This window comes from Morchella sextelata (assembly GCF_020137385.1).
Source record: "Morchella sextelata strain SCLS chromosome Unknown scls_1, whole genome shotgun sequence".
In the NCBI taxonomy this organism is placed as follows: Eukaryota; Fungi; Ascomycota; class Pezizomycetes; order Pezizales; family Morchellaceae; genus Morchella; species Morchella sextelata.
The window spans coordinates 3,781,469-3,807,877 of NW_025408616.1; the positions used below are offsets into that span (position 1 = coordinate 3,781,469).

At 46.2% G+C, this 26,409-nt stretch overlaps 5 protein-coding genes across 5 annotated transcripts; all 5 read right to left on the minus strand.

Annotated features, from left to right (window-relative positions):
* Nucleotides 1-1,326: 1,326 nt before the first annotated feature.
* Nucleotides 1,327-3,360, minus strand: H6S33_000992 (uncharacterized protein; the record flags this gene model as incomplete). Its single annotated transcript, XM_044832430.1, has 4 exons — nucleotides 1,327-2,137; nucleotides 2,193-2,432; nucleotides 2,792-2,856; nucleotides 2,905-3,360. 4 exons carry the CDS (start codon nucleotides 3,358-3,360, stop codon nucleotides 1,327-1,329), a joined length of 1,572 nt encoding a protein of 523 aa, XP_044700551.1.
* Nucleotides 3,361-4,816: 1,456 nt separating this feature from the next.
* Nucleotides 4,817-5,446, minus strand: H6S33_000993 (uncharacterized protein; the record flags this gene model as incomplete). The annotated part of the gene is made up of 2 exons (XM_044832431.1): nucleotides 4,817-4,891; nucleotides 4,943-5,446. The coding sequence occupies 2 exons, from the start codon at nucleotides 5,444-5,446 to the stop codon at nucleotides 4,817-4,819; spliced, it is 579 nt and encodes a 192-aa protein (XP_044700552.1).
* A 12,020-nt stretch (nucleotides 5,447-17,466) lies between these two features.
* On the minus strand, nucleotides 17,467-17,703 carry H6S33_000994 (uncharacterized protein; the record flags this gene model as incomplete). Its single annotated transcript, XM_044832432.1, has 1 exon — nucleotides 17,467-17,703. One exon carries the CDS (start codon nucleotides 17,701-17,703, stop codon nucleotides 17,467-17,469), a length of 237 nt encoding a protein of 78 aa, XP_044700553.1.
* Nucleotides 17,704-23,243: 5,540 nt separating this feature from the next.
* Nucleotides 23,244-24,008, minus strand: H6S33_000995 (uncharacterized protein; the record flags this gene model as incomplete). Its single annotated transcript, XM_044832433.1, has 1 exon — nucleotides 23,244-24,008. One exon carries the CDS (start codon nucleotides 24,006-24,008, stop codon nucleotides 23,244-23,246), a length of 765 nt encoding a protein of 254 aa, XP_044700554.1.
* Nucleotides 24,009-24,050: 42 nt separating this feature from the next.
* H6S33_000996 (uncharacterized protein) lies at nucleotides 24,051-26,194 on the minus strand (the record flags this gene model as incomplete). Its single annotated transcript, XM_044832434.1, has 4 exons — nucleotides 24,051-24,504; nucleotides 24,540-25,016; nucleotides 25,106-25,534; nucleotides 25,591-26,194. Coding segments are annotated over 4 exons (1,964 nt in total), but the record flags the coding sequence as incomplete, so codon positions are not given.
* Nucleotides 26,195-26,409: the final 215 nt, after the last annotated feature.

The following is a 26,409-nucleotide window of genomic DNA, read 5'->3' on the forward strand; positions in this document are numbered from 1 at the left end:
TACCATCCTTAGCAGTTAGAGCCACTCGAGTCTCTCTGATTCTCTAATAATAAACGCTTGAAGAACAATTTCTGTGAACCATGCATTGTAGACCACGAACAAGTGCAGAAGATTGAATCACAAGACATCACTCTTGGCAAACTGCCAAGGCCAGACATCGAAATTGATGTTCCTCCTTCAGGTCTGCGGGTGTACGCAGCCGCGTAGCAGTGCGGATGTTCCACTGCAGACACGGTGAACAGAATCGATGTGGGTACATCCTGCGGCATTTTCACCAAAATACCGCACCGCCGGAAGTGGCTGCCGTACATTCGGTCATGGTGGGCGGTCGTGGTAACTGACACTGGCTAGATAGCTAGTCCGCAACTCGTGTAGTGAAGATGCCCTATGGATAGATGGCGGATATCATAAGCTTAGAGGCCAGATACATGTGTACCAGATACACCGTCGCCGAAGTCCTTTAGTTCGGATTAATATCAGGGTAGCTTACTGCGTAACCTCATGAACATCATGGGCGGGTCAAACCAAGGGTTCTGTCAACAGGACAGCAAGACGTCTCCAGGCACCACACAAATTGGTCCAGGGTGCCACCAGCTCTGCGAGATCTGTTTGTGTAGTTGTAGAGTGGTTGTTCAAGCCAGGTTTCATCTCTAGAAAGATCATGATGGGGGCGGCCGGGCAGGTGCTGTGGACGAAAATCTTTTGTGGAATTGGGGTTTGTTGGGGGCATGTAGCTAGGGGGCCGGTAATGCCAAGCTCGAGTGATGGCTTGTGACGTTGATGGACGGTCTAGGGTCCGGCTTGTGCGAGGATTAAGGTCTGGACTAGGCTCGCCCCTAGCCCGTATGCTTAAACCTAACTGGTCTCGTACCCAGTCCGTTACTTGCAGCAAGCTGCCCACCAGTACGTGGAAACAGACGGGTTGGGGATGGGCCTATGCAAGTAACGTACTGGTGGGCAGCTTGCTGCATGCAAGTAACGGGCTGGGTACGAGACGAGGTCTGTACTACATCTCTAGTAGTGCTAGGATACGAATCAAGGAATGCACGCTTTTCGCTACGCAACCTGTAGTGTGTGAAATCTGTGCCTGGAAAGTGACCATCTGGGCGGAAGGCCAGGTCCTGAGGAAATGGATCCAAATCGCGTGTAGAAAGGCGTCTGGCAATGGCATATCATTACATGTAGTCTCGTGGGATGGTTTTCTTGGCACATTTATCATGTCTCTTGTTCCTTCCTAATTGAGGCTATAACGTATTTCACCTAGAAGCCGACCTTCACCTAGCAACCGATCAAAAAGCAATTATACTCCTACCCGATAATAAAAATTTATTTTCTAGATCTAAGTCTCCTAACAGAATCCCCCGGCTTTGGACTATTACTACTATTATTTACAAAATATATTTTCATTTTCCGGGCATTTTTCTTACCACTTTGGGTTGTGATATTTGTAGGGGTGCACCTATCCGCTTCCAGCTCTTCCCACTCGCACTCTGAGCCTTCAGGGTCTTGAGTCACAGGTTCAGCCAGTTCCTCAATTGGAAGCTGTCTCTTTGGACGGCCTCTAACCTTGGTGAGTTTCCTGCCGAGATTTGCGGGCTCGGCGCAGTCTGTCTCGGCGCTCTTTGATGTCCGCTCCGCTGCCTTCAACTCTTTTGCTATAGCTCTCGCAGCGGTGAGCTTTTGCTTTTCCTCCCATTGATTGCGCAGACGTACAACCTCATCTGTAGTAACTACGAGGGCTTTGGAGAGAACAGCTCTACTTTGTACCCTTGAGGAGTCGGAATTTGCTTTTTCTTTCTTCCTCAAATATGCTAACTCCTGCCGTAGGACAACTACCTCTGCTGATGATTCTTCAGCGGCAAGGCCCAGTTTCTCAACCATAATTTGCGCCAGCTTTCTACTAGGTGTTGCATTGCCTACTAAAGCAATGGTGCGCTTGGTGTGAATTGAAATGCCTTTTCCATGGCGGGGTGTACGGGGACCCAATGCTTGCTCTTTCTTGGTGTTTAGGGCCTTGACCTTTTCAATGCACGGTTCAAGTACCTGGCGGGGATTGAGGGGATATATTCCAGTAGCTTTGAACGCGTTGAGGATGTTTTTGGGTGTATGTGTAAAGGTACGGGCCTGCATCAATAATCTATATATCGGATATTAGTGAAAATTAATAGATAAAAAGGAGAATTTCAGCTCACGGGAAGAATGTCCCCTTATGAATTCCAGTATTTCCGTTTTGCGTCCAGTCGTCTAAAGCATTTGTATAATGACGTTGTAGAGGACCAAATAGTCCAACATCTAAAGGCTGTAGTATGTGTGTGGAGTGTGCGGGAAGACAGAGGGGTATAATATCGTTGTCAAGACAATAGGAAAAGAATTCCCAAGTGCAGTGCGAAACATGTCCATCAAGTATCAATAACCGCGTACGACCATTCGCTCTGTTATAAAAAATTAGTAATTTAACACACGTGAATGAGGAGAGTAATAAATGGATTGTTACCGTTGAGCTGAGTTAGGACCAAAGTTTTGTGTCAAATACTCTAAACCAATAATATTATTGGTCCACCCTTTCTTTGAATAACTAAAATATGCCTTTTCGTCTGCGTTTACCAAACCGTGCCAGCCTTGATACTGTGCTTCTCCTTTATATATTATAAATGGCGGAAGTGCGAAACCCCCAGCTGAAACAGTTTCGATAACTGTGATTAGCTCCCGAGCTCCATCCTGAGTTTTGAAGTTTCTTTTTTTGCCCCTCCTACAGATCACTTTTACGCGAGCAGACCTCCCCATTAAAAACCCTTTTTCGTCCATATTGTAGGTATCGTCAGGAAGTATATTATGTGTCACAACTACGCGCCGAAGCTATACAATTTGTTAGCGTAGTGTGACACAACATTGGAACTCCCATACCTGTGTAAAAAAATCTTTCAAAACCGCGGGATTACTGGCATACGAGCGTTGTTTGTCCAGACGGGTTGAAAATTTAGAAGCTAAATCAGGATGACGAGCGAGAAACCGTGTTAACCAGTTCTTGCCTAGCTTGGGTTTTCGAATTCCATGACTTCTGAGGAAATCTAAAGCCATATCCTTCACATATTGGTGTCGGGGCGGAAAACCCCAATCATCTAATTTCAGGATCCATTTTTTGATAGCTGTTTCCTCGATAGGAGTAAGGTTTTGCTGGTCCGTATGAGCATCTTGACGCGTTCTAGAACCAGCTAATCTGTTTTGAAGGGTAGTGTAGGCTATTCCATGCACGTCCGCTGCCTCCCTAATTGTCTTAATGCGCCCACTATCAAGGTCTCTCCTCGCATCCTCCACCCTCTTGTTGAAGTTCTCCTTTTCCTTTTCACGGCTTCTCCCCATCTCAATGATTGGTTTGGCTGTATTCCGGACTGAATAGTAATCAAAACTGGCCTACAACGAATAGAAAAACTCTTCAACTCAGGAGGATACAGAGGTTACACAGGACTCACTTCACTGATCGGTTACCCGGTGAAGGTCGGCTTCTAGGTGAAATACGTTACTCACCCATAAGAGTATACACGTCAGGGAAATAATCGAGAAACGAATCAGGATTCAGGAACTAATGAAAGGTACACCAAAATAAATACTCAATTGGAGTAAAAAGCTAGACCAGCAATTGGAGCTGAACTGGCGTCATCACAATGCAAATCACACATCTCACCGCTTCGGCTATCAGACCTGACAAGCAGCGTTTATCAATAATCTTAGAGTCAGCGATTTGCAGCTAGAAAAGAACCTAAAGTTCAGAATTGGGAGGGATGTGAAATGCTGTTGACAAGAGCACTATTCAACACTGAGTTGGAGCTTTCGCTACATGTTTAATAGGTGTACAGCATGATGAGTGAGTTAACAAGAATAACGTCGACAAAAAACCAAAAAAAGAAAAAACAACAACTAAAGCTGCCACTTTCACAAGCATCGAGTGATGATTTATGATCTGGCGATGGCATACGTTTGTGTATCTCGGAACCGGCCTATTGGTGGCGGTAGTAGTAGTAATTATAAGACAGCCTCACTTTGAGTCCACCTTGAGTTCGTATTTCTGTACAGGATTCCTCTTGTAACGTGGAGGATAGTCCAGATACACAGCATGCCCTTCCTGTCTATATATATCCGTTTGCATTCACTAATGGGATTCCGATTCAGATTCTGATTCGCTCAATCTGTCATGCTATATATAGTAGAAAGCCCTGGGCTAAGACATAATGCATGATTGATCCTTCGCTAATTGGCTGCGCTTGTTGCGTGGTTGTCATTGGGATGTTCTTGAAACTCTGACGGCGAGGATCTGTGAATTCGGTGGAGTCACGCTTGAGCCCTTGCTCAAAGACCGCTGGTTATACTCCTCTGATAAAGTTGGTCATAACAACTAAAGGAAATCACATATACCAGTTACGGGCATCGATCGATGGCATCGAGGAGTTCATGTAATCCACCACTTAGAGGGTTTAAATGAACGCTGAGAAAATTTTGGGGAAAGGTCTATCATCAGCTAAATCGATGGATTCGTGATCCACGAATTCAGCTTTGATTTTCGGCTTGAAAGACCAATTGGCATGTAGGTATTATCAATCCTTTCTTCAAGTCACAATGCAGGATTTTAACAAGTTCCCATCAGGATACCTAATATATAACTGGCTAGCTTGTGTATTGTTCATCCAGTCGTTACATACCCGTAGCAAAAATAAGAGAACAAAAGTATCAATCACACGAAATAAAGAATGGAAGTTTTAACATAGAGAGAAAGATGCAAATGTAGAAAATTGCTGATATCCCTCGCACAAGTAACGTCTCTTTAATAATCCCACGTAATCGCAAGTGTCGCGCCTGGGTAACATTTCCACCTTTCAGACGTTACAGCGTACCCAATCTATCTCGGATTAGCAGTTTTACATCAAGAAATACCATCCGGGGAACTGACCCAATATCCCATTGTCCCACTCCCATTGGGGTCGACGTCACACATTTCGAAAAGAGTGGTGTCGTAATTTGTGAGATAGTCTCGCCCATCGATTGTGCTCACGCCCCATGTCCCATCGACCGAACAGCAAGGATCGTTAGGATTATAGGTTTCATCATCATCGAACAAAAGCGTCCAGCCAACGGATATACCGCCATAGTTTTTACTCCAATAGCCTATGCAGACGCCAGTAGGAGACGTATCACAGGGACGGTAAAGTTTACCATTCCAGATAAAAGCGTGAAAGCCGTAGTTATTGGGAAAGTTTACTCCAACGGTTGTTTGACCTGATGCAGCGCCAATGGTGACCGGAATATTGTTAAGGAAATTGTAGTCGGGATTGTATGCAGTGAGAGTAATAGTACGATTCTGTGCGGTGTCTGTCTGAGCTGCAGAGATGGAGAAAGAGGAGAGTGATAGAAGGCAGAGGAAGAGGATGCAAAGAGGGCTGGTAATCTTCGTCATTTTGAGTACTCAGAAGTGCCGAGTGAATAATCAGAAGAATGAAGTTGATGATATCGAAGAGCAAGAAGGGGCTGCGCGGCCAGAGAGAGAGAGAGGAAGACAAGTTTAAATACTATTAAATTGCCAGCCTACAACCGGCCAACTTCTATCATGAATGGTCAGAAATGTCCGTTCGATCTATCGAGGTGGTAGGCTTGAGAGTCTCGATCTCGTCGGGCAATTTCAAGCTGTGATGTCTATCGTTACTATTCTTGTGGTGTCATCGTGTCACAACGTCTTTAACTTGCATACACAAATAATAACGACCCGTGACTAGAAATCAGGAATTTGTTTTTATTATTTGTATTAGAGTGTTTTAGTCCCCATATTCTGCCAAATTTCTGCGGCAGAAGCCACGTGCGCCACACCATATTACGTGGAAGAAATATGGTCGAGTAATGAATTTCAGGGATTCACTAAAACATTCTATTATAATTAATTATCCCTAGGCCTTCTAGTGTAGCAACATGCAATTTCTCCGCCTTCCGTTGTCAAGGGACGTATGGGATCGATGACTGAGCGGCATTGCTTTGGTGGCGTTGTATGCAGGTGCAAGACTACGGATTCAATACCTATATCTCCGAGAAAGGTCACTAGCTGAGGCCTAGGTATCGGTAGACATAAGCTGGGTATATAACATCGTGTAAGTTTAATTCTGCGAGAGATCAAGAGTACCCTAATTCACCTTCTGTATTGATCGCTTAAGCTAGCTCTAACCACGTGCATACACATGGCCAGTTCAGACTTCACCGAATAGTGTCGACCATTGATTATAATTACTTCGGAAAGATAATTTAGTTGCGCATTGGATCTTGGAACCACGTGATTCCAGTAGTACCAGGGGCACCATGCACACGAATACGAGGCTCTATCCTAGAGATCTTATCGAGATTAGTTTACGGTATTGAAACGTTGTGCAGCATATAACTATCACTGGACAGTGAAATCAACACGCATGATGCATTGGTCGAAGGATCCCATTGGTACATAAGAGGGATCGAAATATTCGTAGAGACAGTATACAAGAACTAAATGTAGACACTACTTAGGGCTCTAATCAAACAACAAACTAAAACCTTCGCGGCAGACACAGAAAGATCTGCGTGGTGAGATCTTCAATTTTGGAAGCTGATAAAGATCTCGGTTAACACACCAAGTTCCTTCGTTCCATAGGTGCGTTCCTGGATAATGGCATGCATATTTTTGCATTGATATTTCAAATTGGCCTGAATTGAATAAAGTGTTGTGACGTCGGTCTATTTATAGATGGACACTTTAGAAACCCACCAACGAAACGATGGTATGAGACTCGTATCGAAAGTCTCACGGCTTGACGAAACACCCGGTGGTAGTGCTTTTTAAGTTGCATCGGTAATAAAAACCCTATTCCTCGCTTCTCGAACCAATCATGTCGAGCTCTTCCTCTGGTTTACAGTAACGAATGGGCTTATAAGGAAGCTCACGCTGGGCGCGAGGCAGGAACCAAGCATCAGGTAGGTACGTATATACTGCAGGTTACCTCGAAGTCTATAGGTGAGTTCTAGAGAAGACATGGGTCATAGAGAGAGCCACTTGTAATGTGTGACGCCAGAGCATGGCTTGCACCAGAACTCAAGTGTACCATATGGACTGGCATTCAAGTCCCCGGCTGACATTTTACTATGTACCTGTGAGTGATGCATGCACACCTTGATTGATATAGAGAGGGTGCGGGATATAGAAGGGCTTCGGAATATTCCCTAGCTCGGCTTTTACCAAAAATTGGTCTAAAGTTGCTAGCCTGGGGTTCAGTGGATGGGGAAAATCAGCTGCATACAGCCTCATATAGCGGGCGGAGGTCATATTCCAGCATTGGGAAAGCCATGGATGATGGGCTTGTAGAGGTCTCGAACAGCTTCAATCTTACAATGGCTAGTAATGAAGGGGAAGACTATGTATTGGTGGAGCGGGAGTTATGAATAGAAGAATGAAAAGCTTATCGGGAACGTAATGGGGGGGTTCAATTTAGTGACAGCGCGGTAAGACCTGGGCAAAGGTAGTGCAGGAGAAGAGTTTAGCGGCACAGGCTTGAAGTGTTATACATGTAATTCCAGGTAATACTTGATGAATTTGCTGGGGGATAAATACGTGTACAGGCATGATACTACGTGTGTGAAAGGTGGAGCTACATAGAGCTTACAATGCGAAAAAGCGGGATGTTCTTGGTACCGTAGTGATAGATTATTATAGGACTTGCCATAGTACAACCGCTGTGAAAGAAATACTGTCCTCCAAAAATGACTATATTTATTCCTAAATATATTTAATATAATGTAATAGTAGTGCTAGATGATTCTATATATTACCTTTTGAATATCATTATTATTTCAATGTCATACTGCTGCAGCATTCTCGACAATGCCTATTTTGTAGGAGCTAGTAACACTCCAGGAGTAATATTCATTTTTCTATTTGGCGAGTAGCAGCTTGGAAACCTCTAAGTCATGGAAATAGATTTTAGAGGCGCTTTATATGATGGGGTTGTGGAAAATTATTCATACGCGTATGTATTGAGAATTGTGAATTACAACTAGAAGAGACGAAGTTGATAACAAATACTGGAGTTGATTATTTGATGACAAGCAAAATACCTATAAGCTAGCATACATCTCTACGTTGGGTGGAAATACATATACGTATACGTAAACCCTAGTATGTCGGTCTAGCTGTAACTCACACACCTACTATAGGGATAGTGAGTTACACCTATCAAACGGGGTGAGGTCTGGATATGGGTCGAATCGGGATACATTATAGTTCGGATAAGTTGGGACTGGGATAGTCTAAAGGGATAGGGTGAAAGCAAGAATATTCACGGTGCGCTACCTGTATACTGGTATATAGGTGGGTCAAGTTTGCGTAATGGGACACAGAAATGAATTTTGAAACTAACAGGTACAGAAGAGAAGAAGATTTAGATTTAGATTTCTTTATATTGTTTCGAAGTCAAAAGCTTATCACACATCAACTACTGCCAAAATACAAACTAACTAACTAAGAAGCGTAGTATAAGTAAATAAAAATCAAACGACAACAAAGTAATTTTCCTAAATGTAAAAGATAGAGAAAATGTATATAGAGAAGTGTAGTAATTGAGCGTGTTATTCCAACTAACTAGAGGGGGGAATGCCCCATATTCATACTAAAGAAAGGTAACACAAAACATAAGGAATCATAGCCGTATAAGTAATAGAAAAACATGACTAATAAATACCAGAGAAAGAATGAGTCAGAACCCGTGACTCATGATGACAAATGAAAATCCTCCAGTACTATGAAATGTGTCGAGCATACTATTTCAAGAAAAAAAACCCAAACTTGTCTATCAAATAATAAATAAGTGAACAAAATCTACAACCTTATTCACTCCAAGACATTATTACCAACGTTCCTTTAGTCGTATCTATAGATGAACCTTAACAGGATCAAGGAGGAACCATGCTCAAAAGGCAAAAGAAAGTCCAACCACAGAAGCATCAGGTATAAAAGTGTAGGGTGGGGGTGATCGATGGGGGCCCTAGGCATCTGCTCGTCAGGTAGTAGGATAGTAAATTGGGTTGACCCAAGGCCAGATTAAGACGGGATGGGGTTGTCGGTCTCAGGTGGTAATGACTAAAGACTGTACTACAAGTCATAGTAATAAGATGGTCATAATCTAGAGTATTAACTGTGGTTGATAGGGTGGCTCCGGTTCTGAGCTGGGCTGAGTAAATTTCATGGATCGATTTGTTATTACACTGGGTTATGAGGAGTTGGATTAGTCAGAAAGATTCTATCGAGTTCTATCGGGTTCTATCATTCGTAAGGATATGAGTGACTTTGGATTTGCTATCGGTGGCATTTCCCTGGATATATCAGGAGGTTTCGTCCTCGCTTTTGTTCTGTTTCTTTTCTTTCTTTTGGTACACAATGTCTTCTATACCTACTCTCGAGGAGGCGAGTAGCGAGTGTTCCGCAGGGTACGAAGAGTGTAATGGGGGAAGGTATGGGAACTCGCAATAGGGGTCCTAAAGGACTCTAGCGTTGGTAATGGTCGACTGGACAGGAGGAAGCGAGGTGGTGGTCTTCTTGAATAAAGAAGAGGATGATAATATTCTATAGCAATGGACAGCGTAGATACAGAAGACGTTGCGTAAAGAAAGAAGAAGGAAAAAGAACGAAAAGTACAAACAAACCCCCCTTAATATACTCAAGGAAATCCCAACGATAACAAATCCAACATGACTAATACATTAACGATCAACAGAACCCGGTAGAACCCAATAGAAGCTTTCTGACTAATCCACCTCTTCGTAACCCCGTATATCCACTAATCGATCCATGAAAGTGTAAAAATATGGCATTGCGACATCGGTTATGTATGGTAATTACTCATGTATAAGGGATGACTCATAGTTGAAACAAGGAGGCTTAGCGCTAGGATTATGTAATCAGGGATCACGTGGTACTAAGAACTATCTGTATATAAGGAGCAACAAACTTCCATAGTTGTCGCTGGAACTCAGCGGCGCAATAGTATCTTCTTTGCACTATAAACATATTCCTCACAAAGGTCACGTGTTCAAACCCTCCTCAAGTCGTCTATTCTCCCACACTCCAATTCTCAGGTTATGAGCCCGGGTTCTGCCAAATAGAATCCGTACTACACCATCGCCACCTCGCTTAACTCAACAACACTTCATCCAACATCATGCCTTCAGGTGGAGAATCGTCATCCAGTGCTGCTGAGACTAAACCCTCAGAGACCACAGCCACCAGTAACATTCGTCTCAAATTTGATGGACTCCCTAAGCTACAAGGGCAATCCAATTACCAAACTTGGGCGAGTGCCTGGAGGATAACGTTCGACGCTGTAGACTGGTGGGAAGCGTTGAGCATCGAGAACCCTGACGAGAATGACACCGAACTCAGCAAAACCGAGATAAAGAAGGCTCGTAAACAAATGCACAGCCTTCTCATCTCTGCTGTATGCGAAGAAATACAACCAACAGTCGTCTCCGCCGAAAATGCATTCTACGCATGGAAGGCGCTCAAAGACCTCTACGATCGTGTCTCACCCAACACCACGATCACCCTCCTCAGCCGCGTCCTAGACACGAAGATGCAAGAAGGCGGATCACTGACTGAGCATCTCGCGACCTTCGATGCGAACTGGAATACTCTCAAGTCCAGATGCCAAAGCGCAGATCACAAACTCGCTCAGGCTCTCCTACCCCTCACTAAATCCAACGAAGCCATGGCGGCATTCCTCCTAAGCTCGCTACCCAAATCGATGAGCAACGTCGTCGACAACATCCAAACCAAACAGGATGTTACCTACGAAGACGTACGCCAACGACTACAGAACCTGGATGAGGTAGCCCCTCAAACAGGGAACAAAGTACTCCATACCAGGAGTACTACAAGCGACAAGGAATGCACCTGATGCAAGAAAAGGGGTCAGCCTTACAAAGGCCACGAGTACACAGAGTGCAGAAAGCTCAAAGAACAGAACAAGAACAGAAAGGGAAGGAGAAAGGACAACTCGGCATCGGTTGTAGTAAATGACTCTACAACCACTATCTGTGTGGTACGCCACGACATCTCCCAACCCCTTACTTGGATCCTTGATTCTGGAGCGACATCTCACGTCACACCCTTCCAAAACCAACTCATCAACATCCGACCTCACACCGGCAATGTCCGAACAGCTGATGGAACCAACCACGCTGTCACCGGAATGGGAAGCGCTAGTTTCAGCTGCCACCTTCCCGATGGAAGTAGATCTTCCATACTCCTCACCGATGTGCTGTTGGTCCCAACCTTGGGAAATGTGGGATTGGTCTCCGAAACCGTGCTCGACAAAAAGGGATTTAGAACGGAGTCAGGAGGAGGAAGCAAGTTGGTTACAAAAGAAAAGAAAGGAATAATTTGGGGAAAATTGGAGAAGGGACTTTGGAATGTACAAGTAGTTAGCAATACAGTTCGTTTGACCACTTACGATGAATGGCATCAAGCGTTAGGCCATCCTGCGACACTAGAAAACTTGTATCACGACATTCAAAGGCTGCCTCCCAAACCAGAAAGTTTCCACTGCAGTCAATGTGCACTATCAAAAAGCGTACATAAGAAACCTGCACCAATTGGTACTAGATCCAAACGACCATTCGAACTAATCCACTCAGATCTATCTGGAAAGTTCAGTATACATTCACAAGGGAAAGCTCAGTACTATATGTCCTTCATCGATGATTACACCCGCTTCGCATGGATATATCTCCTGAAACAGAAAGAAGACGCAAAGAAGGCCATCAAGGACTACGTTACCAGGATCGAGAAACAGTATAGTACAACAATACTGAGATTCAGAACGGATGGTGGTGGTGAATACATCAACAAGGACATAACGAACTACTTCGATTCACAAGGAATAGTTCATGAACAAACCCCCCCATACACTCCTGAATCTAATGGAGTTGCAGAACGATTCAACAGGACGGTAACCACAATGGTCAGGTGCATGATCATGGACCATCCTAAGTCGTTATGGGGAGAAGCATACGCAACAGCTGTCTACCTCAAAAACAGGCTACCATACAGTACGCTTAAGGGAAAGACCCCCTTTGAAGCCCTGAAAGGAACCAAGCCAAGTATACAACATCTTCAACCATTCGGTAAAAAATGCTATGTCCACATCCCAGAAAACTCTAGGCCAGCAGGAAGCAAACTAGCACCCCGAGCGTATGAAGGAATTATAGTTGGATACTCAGACAGTAATAAAATATACCGTATCTGGATAGGAACACAACATAGGGTAATTGAAAGTCGGGACGTCACATTCCCCCCTCCTGAATCAGGGGAAGTCTCAGTGGAACTCGACTTCATCCCCAGCCTGAAACCAGAAACGGCAAATGCACCATCAGACGACGGATACGAATCAGAAGACAGGTATGATCCAGAGCCCAAGTCAAATGCAATCGAAGAGAACCGTACAGAAATGCCAGGATTGTTCCCGGAATCACCGGAACTGGTTAGAAAACCACCACCGGCTACACCACACAAGGGAAAAGAACCTGCCGTACCTATGGGACAACCGCGAGACCCAAGAGACAACTGGGAAAGAATTCCAGCACCAGTCGTACCATTCAAAGGCTTCAAAGGAAAACCACTTGTGTCAACGACACCCAAAGGTATACCACCACAACCTCCAAAACGATCAGATCGACCACCAGCTCCAAGACGATCGAATCGCGTCCGTAAGAAAATGGATTATGAACTTGATAAGGAAATAAGAAGGAAGGAATACAACAACAAGGTAATACAACTACAGGAACAACAAAAAGGATACATTGAATCAGTTAGAGAGAACGGTCCAATGGATAAAGGCGAATGTGAAGTAATGATTGAAGAATTCAAAGCCGATATCAGAAAAGCCAGAAAGAACCTGGACCTAGAATACCAAGATATATCCAATGAACCTGCAATCTACCGTGTACACCTTGTAACCGAACCTTCAACCTATCATCAAGCCATGAACAGCGACGATCAAGACCTATGGAAAAAGGCGATACAGACTGAAAAAGACGCCCTTGACAAAGCCCATACCTGGGACATTGTCAACCGACCAACCAACCGAGCAGTAGTCAAAGGAAAGTGGGTATTCAAAGTGAAACACAACACGGACGGAACAATCGAGAGGTACAAAGCAAGGTACGTTGCTAAAGGCTTCACCCAAGTACAGTACCAAGACTACGATGAGACCTTCACCCCCGTTGCACAATATGATTCCCTACGACTCCTACTGGCACTAGCTGCACACAACGGTTGGATACCACAACAAATGGACGTCAAGTCAGCCTTCCTGTATGGTGTACTCAAGGAGGAAATATACATGGAACTGCCTGAAGGCTACAGGCAGGACAACAAGGTTTGTAAACTTCGAAAATGCATATACGGACTAAAGCAATCACCCCGTGAATGGTATGCTTGCCTAGCAGACTCCCTTCAACGGAAAGGATTCGTCCCAGCCAAATTCGACCCATGTGTCTTCATACATAAGAACCACCATCTATACATATCGGTGTATGTAGACGACATCATGATATTCGGACCCGACTCCCCATTCAGAAAGGAAATCAGACAACTACTCAAGGCAGATTTCGAATGTATGGATCTCGGTAACTCGAAGTTCATACTGGGAATAGAAATAACGGTAACCAACAACGGTATCACACTATCACAACGCGCATACATCAACAAAATCCTGGATAAATTTGGAATGAGTAACTGCAAACCAGTTGGCACACCACTCGAACCGAACCTCAACCTTCACAAAGGCGAACCGGAAGACCAAATCGAGAAACCAACTGAGTACCAATCCATAATAGGATCACTGATGTATGCAAGTATAGCTACCAGACCTGATATCACCCATGCCGTTACCGCTCTCTCCCAGTACTCCTCATGTCCAACCGAGGACCACGTACGAGCAGCCAAGCGAACTCTCCGATATCTCAACGGAACCAAAGACTGGAACCTGTTCTACCCGAAGGGGAATACTAGAACACTCGACGGATTCTCAGACAGTTCCTACGCTTCAGACCTAGATGACAGAAAATCGTTCTCAGGATACGTGTTCAGACTAGGGAAGTCAGCCATCAGCTGGAGAAGCCGGAAGCAGAAATCAGTCGCAGTCTCAACAACAGAAGCCGAATACATGGCCCTGTCCCTCGCAGCTCGACAACTGGTATGGATTCGTAATGCCTTACACGAACTCCAACAACAATACCAGTACTTCATACACGCCGACAATACAGGTTCTATTGAACTCTGTCGGAACCCATGCATCCACGACCGGTCCAAGCACATCGACGTTCACTACCACTATACATGTGAACAACTCGAAGCCGGAACCTTCGAAATCCTCTACGTCCCTACCGAAGACAATGTCGCGGACATAATGACCAAAGGACTACCAAAACCAGCTCACCAAAAATTGTCAGAATTGATACGATGTGGCAAGTGAGGGGAAGTGTAAAAATATGCCATTGCGACATCGGTTATGTATGGTAATTACTCATGTATAAGGGATGACTCATAGTTGAAACAAGGAGGCTTAGCGCTAGGATTATGTAATCAGGGATCACGTGGTACTAAGAACTATCTGTATATAAGGAGCAACAAACTCCCATAGTTGTCGCTGGAACTCAGCGGCGCAATAGTATCTTCTTTGCACTATAAACATATTCCTCACAAAGGTCACGTGTTCAAACCCTCCTCAAGTCGTCTATTCTCCCACACTCCAATTCTCAGAAAGTAGCGCCTCCCTTCAAGTGCGAGCTCCTGCGAGCCTTAACCTTAATCTTCCCTTCCAACGGTCCGGGTTTATCGGGGTAACGTGTATGGAAGATATCAACGGCGGCGGTATTGTCGTGGTATGCGGCGGGTTCCCAGGTAGGGTCAGTATAGCCTATCCATTTAACAAAATATTGCAGGCCATTGCTTCGTGTTTCTCGCAAGTCCAAGATTTCCTCAACTGCATACTCCTCCTCCTGCTCGACGATAATAGGTGGGGGTGGTGGTTGAATTTGCTCCGGGACAGGATCGTTTGCAGCGGGGTCTAGCAATGATACATGGAAGATGGGGTGCATTTTCATACTCCTAGGCAGGTCGACTCGATACGCATATGGCGATATAATTTCTTTAACGGGGAATGGTCCCAGTTTCTTCCAGTACAGCTTCCGGGAGTTACACATAGTTCGGATGTTTTTTGCTGAAACAAACACCATATCGCTGATATCGTACCGTGGAGCCGGCGTTCGTTTGGTATTGACGGCCTGCTCTTGTTGATCTTGCACCGTGCGGATGTTGGAACGTAGGTATTCGTGGAGTTCTTCCATCTTCGAGACGAAGTATTTAGCATTGAGACTCGGTGGGTTCCTGTCAAGCGATGTAATCGTCACTGTGAACCTGGGGTGGAAACCATAGTTCACAAAGAATGGTGTAGCTTTGGTGAATGCGGAGACCTGATTGTTGGCGGAGAATTCTGCTAGAGGAAGCCATTTTACCCAATCGTCCTGTTGATAAGAGACATACCCACGTAGATCTTGCTCCATTACAGCATTCAGCCTTTCGGTTTGGCCGTCGGTCTCCGGGTGGAAGGCGGTGGACATACTTGCTTCGATGTCGAGGTGTTTACAAAGAGCCTTCCAGAACTTGGCTGTAACTTGTGTACCGCGGTCGGAGGTGACGTGTCTGGGTAGCCCGTGCAGCTTCCATATGTTTCGCAGGTATAGTTGGGCGACGTCTTCGGAGTTGACAGTAGTGTTACAGGGCAGGAGGTGTCACATCTTTGTTAGCCGGTCAACAACTACCATAATTGCATCGTACCCTTCACTCTCCGGTAGGCCATTAACGAAGTCCATTGATACCTCCTGCCATGTTTGTTCGGGAATCGGTAAAGGTCGAAGGACGCCGAGTTTTCAATGGGTATTGGGCTTGCTTCGTTGACAGGTGTGGCAGTTCCGGACGTAGCGGGCAATATAATTTCACATAAGGGGCCAGTAGTAGTCTCAACTGATGAGTTCGAATGTTTTTTCGCGTCCCGGGTGTCCAGCAGAGGCGGCGTCATGGTAAAGTTGGAGGATTTGGAGCTTAAGAGGGTCGTAATCAGGGACATATATGCTGCCTCGGTAAAGCGTTCGTCCTTCAACCTCGGTGCATTCGGCGAGTGATATGTCCTTTGATTGCCGTTCACCTTTGTTCCGCATATCCAGTATCTTTTGCGGAAACGGGTCAGCACTATATCCTTCATCGAATAATCCATGCAGTGAGGCGTTCTTTTCAGCGGGCTCGTTTGAGAAAGAACCCGCCAACAAACTTAGCATTGCATCAAGATTCTCCTTCTTCAACACAACTTGACTCTGATGCAATTGTCTTTCATCCCCCTCTCCAGGGAGATCTCCTGATCTTCTTGTCAACGCGTCCGGTTTCCCTCCTCGTTTCCCTGGTCGATACTTGATGACAAAATTAAACCGCGACAGATATTCTGCCTACCGTGCTTGTCTTCGGTTGAGTGGTTTGGTACTCATAAAGTATTCGAGATTTTTATGATCGGATATGACGGCGATTGGTTGTGCAGCTCCTTCAAGTTCCAGTCGCCATTCCTCAAAAGACCGAATAATTGCCAGTAGTTCCTTGTCGTAAATCTCGTAGTTGCATTCGGCGGGGGAGTGCTTTTTTGAGAAGTATGCGACAGGTCGAAGGGTACCATTGTCATCGTATTGGTAGAGTACACCGGCAGAGACATAGTCAGATGCGTCGGTTTCTACGGTAATTTCTTTCTCCGGGTCAAAATGAGTAAGAATGGGAGCCGTGGTGAAGGCTTCTTTCAGGGCTTTGAAGGTGGTTTGAGCTTCGGGTGTCCATCCAAATGATATGTCCTTACGTGTCAGTCTGGTAAGGGTAGAAGCCAGTTCCGGGAATCCATGTATGAATCGGCGGTAAAAGTTAGCAAAGCCTAGAAATGCTTGCACATCCTTAACTGTTTTGGGGATGGTACAATTCTTCACTGTCTCCACTTTCCTTGGGTCCATTTTAATACCATTGGGTTCGATAATAAGGCCGAAATATGTGGTGCTTTGCGTATGAAATTCACATTTTTCTGATTTCAGCAGTACTCCATTCTTTTGTAGGGCTTCCAGGACCTTTTCGACGTGTACTTGATGTTCCTCGAATGTGTCGCTGTAAATGAGGATATCGTCAAGGTAGGCCGTACAGAACATATCAAGGTAGTTGCGGACGCAATCATTGATGAAATGTTGAAAGGTGGCTGGTGCATTGGTAAGGCCGAAGGGCATCACCGTATATTCGAAATGTCCGTAACGCGTACGGAAGGCTGTTTTCCATTCTTCACCCTCAGCCATTCGGATCTGGTTGTACCCTTGGCGAAGGTCGAGTTTGGTTTACCACTTGGCTTTGGAAAGGCGGTCGAGAGTTTCCCGGATGAGTGGCAGCGGATAGCGGTTTGTGACAGTGAGTTGGTTGAGGCCACAATAATCGACACAGAGGCGGAGTGTTCCATCAGCCTTTTTAACAAATAGGACAGGGGCACCGGCAGGTGAGGAGCTGGCCTGAATAAAGCCTTTTTGGAGATTGTCCTGTATGTATTGTTTAAGCACAATGAGTTCCTCGCGAGACATACCATAAAGTGGCCCAAAAGGGGGCTCTTTCCCTTACTTAAGCGGTATCTTATGATCATAGGGGTGGCGAGGCGGCATCTCATTAGCGAATTTTTCATCCATCATCTCGTGAAACCTCTTATACCGGGTTGGAACTCGGTTCCTCCAGTCTTCCTTAGGGGCCTCGCCCACTGTTTGATCTATTTCCTCAATAGTTGTACTAAAGATTTGGAGTTTGTCCCTTCGAGCAAAGCGACAAAGAGCAGCTGAACTGACGAGGTGGAAACGGGACGGTGGTGCAACCCCTCTGATGGGAACGGGTATTGCAGAAGAGTTGCACTTGTGTTTGCAGTATTCGGAGTCGAACAGTATGCTATTGTCCTCAAACCGTAATGTGGCATCGTGCAATTGAAGCCAGGGGATTCCGAGTACGAGTTGGTACGAGCCCAGTTTGGTAATGAAGAAGGGGGTAGTTTCATGGTGGGAGTCAATTGATAGCGGTAGGTAGCAGAGGTGGGTAATTTGTCCGGAAGATATAGGCCATCCGTCGATGACTTCAAGAGTGCGGGGTGATTTAAGGGGGAGAAATGGGAAGTTGTTATGGCGCGCGAATGTTTCATCAATGAATGCGAATCCGGAGCAACCGGTATCAATCAATGCGTGAGTTTGAATGGATATTTTATTGTTTACAATTTTACAAGAAGCAACAAAATGATCGCCATCCAATTTAACCTCCACAGACGATACCGAGAAGCCAGAGATAGAGAATGCAGACAAAGGAGAAACATTAGAAGGTCCCGAGCAGGGGCCATTAGTCAAGCCCGGGACTACTGAAAACCCGACTCAGAAGAGGCAGGACTAGCGATCGGTGGTGTAACGGCAGCCATGTGGTTTGGTTATGTGAGGTGTTGGGGTATGAGGAGGAAGGGTTATATAGTGTGGTTGGGATTTGTACAGCGGGTTTCTATTATGTTCTTTTTGTTTCTGTTATGCGAGGGTATGAGCCAGCATTCAGATTGGGTATGGATATATAAGGGGGGCGTTGTCTTGTGATTCTTCTGTTTCTTTTTCTTTCCTTTTCTCTTTATGCAACCTCTGTACTTTACAGTCACGAATACTATTTGGTTTATGCTACGTCATAGGGTTTACCCGGTATACTAGACCAGGTACAACCATCCATAGTCCACAGTCCCCGTTCTTGCGTTAGGTGTACCCTTCGGCCCCATAGTCCATAGTCCACGAACCTCCTACGTCCACGTCTTCGCCTCGGTTGTATTCCTTGGCTTCATAGTTCCTACGCCCAGAGTCCCCGTTACAGGTGGGGCAGCGGGGTCGGCGGCATTATGAGCGGGTACGAGGAGGGCACTCCTCATAACTGTTTGAATACCACGTGGTCAATTGGCAGAGGGGCAGTTGGCGAATACATGGCCAGGGTTGGCGCAGCACATACAAAGGTTGTTGTCCCTTCGCTATTGTTTTTCGGCAGCAGAGGTTTTACGTTGCCCATTGACGAAGGTGTATCGTTGTTCAGCGGTGGGACGTTGAGCGGGACGGGCTTGGAAGGCGGAGAGGTCCATTGGGGCGAGGCCTCTGGTGGTGTGAGATGGGTGTGCGACAGCGGCGGGGGCGGTAAATTGTCTCATCGTATTCCGAATAGCCCGTTGTTCAACTTTACGGCCCCGAACCTGGTTGTCAATTGTCATCAACATGGTAGCATATGCCTCGACGGTGTTAGGCCTGTCTGTTCGGTATGTTATGGTATCCTTCATGTCTTCTGACAATCCTTCGGCCAGGGCATCGATCTTGGCTCCCTCGTTGTAGTCCAGGTATGCCACAATACGGAGGAACTGCGAGTAGTAGGTGGCAAAGTCCCCTTTGCCTTGCTTGAGGGCGACGAGTTGGCGACGGGCAGTACCCCGGGGGTCTGGGTCTCCAAACGAGGCTTCCAGGTGGGCAACGAAGGCAGTGACGGAGGAGAAGGGGGCGGCAGGGTTAGCGTTAACGAGTGGAACAACCTGGTCAAGGGCCCTTCCTTCCAAGCGACTGACGGCATAAATAACCTTTGCTGCCTCGTTTCGGAACCGATCGTGGTTGACTTCAAGATTCATTCGAAGTTGGGTGGTGAATGCGGGGAGCTTGGTGCGGGTGCCATCGAATTTTTCAGGGTCTGGAAACTTTTCGGACCTGAAGGCGGGGACAGTAGCAGGTGGGGGAGCAGCGGCAACGGGGACAGCGACGGTAGGGGCGGGGGTGGCACGGGCGACATTGAGGTCAAGGTTGAGCTGGGTTACCTGCTCCTCGAGGTTGTCAATGGTTTCATTGGCGGCGGTTAATTGTGTATGAAGGGTGTCCCTCTGGAAGCGGACGCGCTGGACGAGGACGGCGATGTTGTTGAATAATTCGGCAGAGTTGGCCTCATACTGCTGCCTGAATCCTTCTACATCGTTGGGTGGGGCCCATACAGGTGGGTCGGGGGTAGACATGTCGTACGGTGCGGATGACGACGCAACGTAATCTCAAGGGGGCGAGTAGCGAGTGTTCCGCAGGGTACGAAGAGTGTAATGGGGGACGGTATGGGAACTCGCAATAGGGGTCCTAAAGGACTCTAGCGTTGGTAATGGTCGACGAGACAGGAGGAAGCGAGGCGGTGGTCTTCTTGAATAAAGAAGAGGATGATAATATTCTATAGCAATGGACAGCGTAGATACAGCAGACGTTGCGTAAAGAAAGAAGAAGGAAAAAGAAGGAAAAGTACAAACAAACCCCCCTTAATATACTCAAGGAAATCCCAACGATAACAAATCCAACATGACTCATACATTAACGATCAACAGAACCCGGTAGAACCCAATAGAACCTTTCTGACTAATCGACCTCTTCGTAACTCCGTATATCCACTAATCGATCCATGAAAGTAGCCCCTCCCTTCAAGCGCGAGCTCCTGCGAGCCTTAACCTTAATCTTTCCTTCCAATGGTTCAGGTTTGTCGGGGTAATGTGTATGGAAGATATCAACGGCGGCGGTATTGTCGTGGTATGCGGCGGGTTCCCAGGTAGGGTCGGTATAGCCTGTCCATTTAACAAAATATTGCAGGCCATTGATTCGTGTTTCTCGTGAGTCCAAGATTTCCTCAACTGCATACTCCTCCTCCTGCTCAACGATAATAGGTGAGTTTCATGGATCGATTGGTGAATACACTGGGATACGAAGAGTTGGATTAGTTAGAAAGGTTCTATTGGGTTTACCGGGTTCTGTTGATCGTTAATGTATGAGTCACTTTGGATTTGTCATCAATGGGATTTCCTTGGGTATATTAGGGGGGTTTGTTTGTATTTTTTGTTCTTTTTCTCTCTTTCTTTCTTTACGCAACGTCTTCTGCATCTACCCTGTCTATTACTATACAATATTATCTTTCTCTTCTTTACTCAAGAAGACCAACGCCTCGCTTCCCCTTGTTCCGTTGACCATTACTGATGTCAGAGTCCCTTAGAACCCCGATTGCGAGTTCCCACACTGACCCCTACCATACCCTTTGTACCCTACGGAATACTCGCTACTCGCCCCCTTGAGAGTGAGGGCGGTGGTTGAATTTGCCCCGGGACAGGATCATTTGCAGCGGAGTCTAGCGACGATAGATGGAAGACATGGTGCATTTTCATACTGCTAGGCAGGTTGATTCGGTATTCATTTGGCGATATGATTTCTTTGAAGGGGAACGGTCCCAGTTTCTTCCACTCCAACTTCCAAGAGTTACAGGTGGTTCAGATGTTTTTACTGAAACAAACACCATATCGCTGATATTGTAACGCGGGGCCTGCATTCATTTGGCATTAACGGCGTATTCTTGTTGCTCTTACGCCGTGCGGATATTGGAATATAGGTGTTCGTGGAGTTATTTTATCTTCGAGGCGAAGTCTTTGCCATTAAGGCTCGGTGGTGTCCCGTCAAGCGATTTGATCGTCACTGTAAACCAGAGGTGAGAACCATAATTCGAGAAGAATGGTGTCACTTTGGTGGATGTGGAGACCTGATTGTTGGCGGTGAATTATGCCACAGAGAGCAATTTTACCCAATCGTCCTTTTGATAAGAGACGTATCTAAATAGGTATTGTTTTATTATGGCGTTCAGTCTTTCAGTTTGGCCGTCGGTCTCCAGGTGGAAGTCTGTGGAGATTCTCGCTTCGATGGCGAGGTGTTTATAGAGAGCCCTCCAAAATCTGGCTGTAAATTGCGTGCCATGGTCAAAGTTGACATGTGTAGGTAGCCCGTCGAGCTTCCATATATTTTGCTGGTATAGTTGGGTGAGGTCTTCGAAGTTGACGGTGGTATTACAGGGCAGGAGATGTCGCATCTTTGTTAACCGGTCAACAACTACCATAATTGCTTCGTTCCCTTCGCTCTTCGGTAAGCCAGTAACGAAGTCCATTGATACCTCCTGCCATGGTTGTTCGGGAATCGGTAAAGGTCGAAGGACGCCGAGTTTTCCATGGGTATTGGGCTTGCTTCGTTGACAGGTGTGGCAGTTCCGAACGTAGCGGGCAATATAATTCCACATAATGGGCGGGTAGCAGTCTTGACTGATGAGTTCAAAGTTTTTTTTGCGTCCAGCATGTCTGGTGGAGATAGCGTCTTGGTAAAGTTGGAAGATCCGGAGCTGAAGAGGTTCGTATTCAGGTACATATATGCTGCCTCGGTAGAGCAACCGGCCTGCAACCTCGGTGCATTCGGAAAGTGATATGTCATTTGATTGTCGTTCACCTTTGTTCTGCATATCCAGTATCTTTTGTGGAGATGGGTCAGAGCTATATCCTTCATCGAATAGTCTATTCAGTGAGGCATTCTTTTCAGCGCGCTCATTTGAGAAAGAACCCGCCAACAAACTTAGCTTTGCTTCAAGAGTCTCCTTCAATACAACTTGACTTTGGTGTAATTGCCTTTCATCCCCCTCTCCAGGGAGATCTCCTGATCTCATTGTCAATGCATCCGGTTTACCCCTTGTTTTCCTGGTCGGTACTTGATGACGAAATTGAATCATTATAGGTATTCTGCCCAGCGCGTTTGTCTCCGCCTAAGTTGTTTAGGACTCATAAAGTATTCGAGGTTCTCATGATCGGTTTCATGGAATGACTAGTGGAGGAACGGGGTTACGAAGAGTTGGATTAGTCAGAAAGGTTCTATTGAGTTCTATCGGGTTCTGTTGATTGTTAATGTATGAGTCATGTTGGATTTGTCATCGCTGGGATTTCCTTGAGTATATTAAGGGGGGTTGTTTGTACTTCTTGTTCTTTTCCTTCTTCTTTCTTTACGCAACGTCTTCTGTATCTACGCTGTTTATTGCTATACAATATTATCGTCCTCTTCTTTCTTTAAGAAGACCACCGCCTCGCCTCCTCCGTGTCCCGTCGAACTTTACCAATGCTAGAATCCCGTAGTACCCCTATTGCGAATTCCCATACCGCCCCCTACTACACTCTTCGTACCCTGCGGAATACTCGCTACTCACCCCCTTGAGAATTGGATATGACGGCAATTGGGTATGCAATCCCTTCAAGTTCCGGTCCTCATTCCTCAAAAGATCGAATAATCCCCAGTAACTCCTTGTCGTAAATCTCGTAGTTGCATTCGGCAGGGGAGTGCTTTTTTGAGAAGTATGCGACGGGTCGAAGGGTACCATTATCATCGTATTGGGAGAGTATGCCTGTAGAGATATAGTCAGATGCATCGGTTTCCACAGTAATTTCATTCTTCGGTTCGAAATGGGTAAGAATGGGAGCCATTGTGAAGTATTTTTTCAGGGCGTTGAAGGCAGTTTGAGTTTCGAGTGTCCATTCGAATGATATGTCCTTACGTGTCAGTGTGGTAAGGGGGGAAGCCATTTCAGAGAATCCACCTATGAATCGACGGTAAAAGTTAACGAAACCTAGAAACGCTTGCAGATCCTTAACTGTTTTGGGGACAGTCCAATTCTTTACTGTCTTCACTTTCCTTGGGTCCATTTTAATACCGTTGGATTCGATAATGAGGCCGAGGTAAGTGGTGCTTTGTATATGAAATTCAAATTTCTCTGGTTTCAACAGTACTCCATTTCTTTGTAGGGCTTCCAGGACTTTTTCGACGTGTATTTGATGTTCCTCGAAGGTGTCGCTGTAAATAAGAATATCGTCAAGGTAGGCTGTACAGAACATATCGAGGTAGTCGCGGACGCAATCATTGATGAAATGTTGAAAGGTGGTTGGCATATTGGTAAGGCCGAAGGGCATCACCGTATATTCGAAATGCCCGTAACGCGTTCGGAAGGCTGTTTTCCATTCTTCACCCTCAGCCATTCGGATCTGATTGTACCGTTGGCGAAGGTCAAGTTTGGTGTACTACTTGGCTTTGGAAAGGCGGTCGAGAGTTTCCCGGATGAGCGGCAGCAGGTAGTGATTTTTGACAGTGAGTTCATTGAGGCCACGATAATTGACACAGAGATGGAGCGTCCCATCGGCCTTTTTAACAAATAGAACAGGGGCACCGGCAGGTGAAGAGCTAGCCTGAATGAAGCCTTTTTGGAGGGTATCCTGTATGTATTGCTTAAGCACGATGAGTTCCTCACGGGACATACCATAAAGTGGCCCAAACGGGGATTCTTTTCCTTCCTTAAATGGTATCTTATGGTTATAGCGGCGGCGAGGCCGTATTTTATTAGCGAACTTCTCGTCCATTATCTGGTGGAACTTCTTGTACCAGGTTGGGACTTGGTTCCTCCAGTCTTCCTCAGAGGCCTCGTCCATGGCTTGGTCGATTTCCTCGATAGTTGTGTTGAAGATTTGGAGCTTGTTCCTTCGAGAAAAGTTTCAGAGGGCAGCTGAACTGACGAGGTGGAAGAGGGGTGCTGGTGCAATCCCTCTAATGGGAACGGTATTGCGGAGGAGTTGCAGTTGCATTTGCAGTGTTCTGAGTCGAACAGTATGCTATTGTCCTTAAACCGTAATTTGGCGTCATGTATTTGAAGGCAAGGTATCCCGAGCACGAGTGGGTATGAGCCAAGTTTGGTGACGAAAAAGGGGATAGTTTCATGGTGGGAGTCAATTGACAGCGGTAGGTAGCACAGGTGGGTAATCTGTGCAGAGGATATGGGCCGTCCGTCGATGACTTCAACAGTGCAGGGTGATTTGAGGGGGAGAAATGGGAAGTTGTTATGGCGCGCGAATGTTTCATCAATGAATGCGAATCCGGAGCAACCGGTATCAATCAATGCGTGAGTTTGAATGGATATTTTATTGTTTACAATTTTACAAGAAGCAACAAAATGATCCCCATCCAATTTATCCTCCACAGATAATCCTGAGAAGCTAGAGATAGAGAACGCAGACAAAGGAGAAACATTAGAAGGTCTCGGGGAGGAGCCATTAATCAAGCCCGGGACAATTGAAAATCCGACTCAGAGGAGGCGGAGCTAGCGATCGGTGGTACAGTTGGGTCGGCGGCAGTATGCGTGGGTGCGAGGATGGTGCCCCTCATAACCGGTTGGTTCCCAGGCAGGTGATTGGCAGAAAGGCAGTTGGCGAAGACATGCCCGGGGTTTGGGCAGTACATACAGAGATTGTTATCCCTTCTCCATTGGTTTTCAGCGGTGGAGGTTTTGCGTTGTCCATTGACAAAGGTGCATCGTTGTTCGGTGGCAGGGCATTGAGTGGGATGGGCTTCGAGGGTGGAGAGGTCTATTGGGGGGAGGTCTCCAGCGGCATGAGATGGGTGTGTGACAGCGGCGGGGGCGGTAAATTGTCCCATCATATTATTGATGGCCCGTTGTTCAGCTTTACGGCCCCGAACCTGGTTGTCGATTGTCATTAACATGGTCATGTATCCACTACAGTGTTAGGCCTGTCCGCCCGGTATATCGTGGCATCCTTCAGGTCTTCCGACAGTCCTTCGATCAGGGCATTGAGCTTGGCTCCTTCATTGTAGTCTAGGTAGGTCACCATACGGAGGAACTGTAAGTAATAGATGGCGAAGTCCCCTTTGCTTTGCTTCAGGGCAACGAGTTGGAGACGGACGGTACCCTGGGGATCTGGATCTCCAAACAAGGCTTCCAGGTAGGCAACGAAGGCAGTGACGGAGGAGAAGGGGCCAGTAGGGTTAGCGTTAATGAGTGGAACGACCTGGTCAAGGGCTCTTCCTTCCAAGCAGCTGACGGCATAGATAACTTTTGCTGCCTCATTTCGGAATCGATCGTGGTTGACCTCAAGTTTCATTCCGAGTTGAGTGGTGAATCCGGGGAGCTTCATGCGGGTACCGTCGAATTTTTCAGGGTATGGAAACTTTTCAGGCCTGAAGTCAGGGACAGTAGTAGGTGGGGGAGCAGCGGCAATGGGGACAGAGACTGCAGGAGTGGGGGCGGTGTGAGTGACATTGAGGTCGAGGTTGAGTTGCGTTACCTGCTCTTCAATGTTGTCGAAGGTTTCATTGGCGGCGGCGAATTGTGTACAAGTGGTGTCCTTCCCGTTGCGGACACATTGGACAATGACGGCTAGTTAGGGTTAGTTAGGGTTAGTTAGGGTTAGTTAGGGTTAGTTAGGGTTAGTTAGGGTTAGTTAGGGTTAGGGTTAGTTAGGGTAGTTAGGTTAGTTAGGGTTAGTTAGGGTTAGGGTTAGTTAGGTTTAGTTAGGGTTAGTTAGGGTTAGTTAGGGTTAGGGTTAGTTAGGTTTAGTTAGGGTTAGTTAGGGTTAGTTAGGGTTAGTTAGG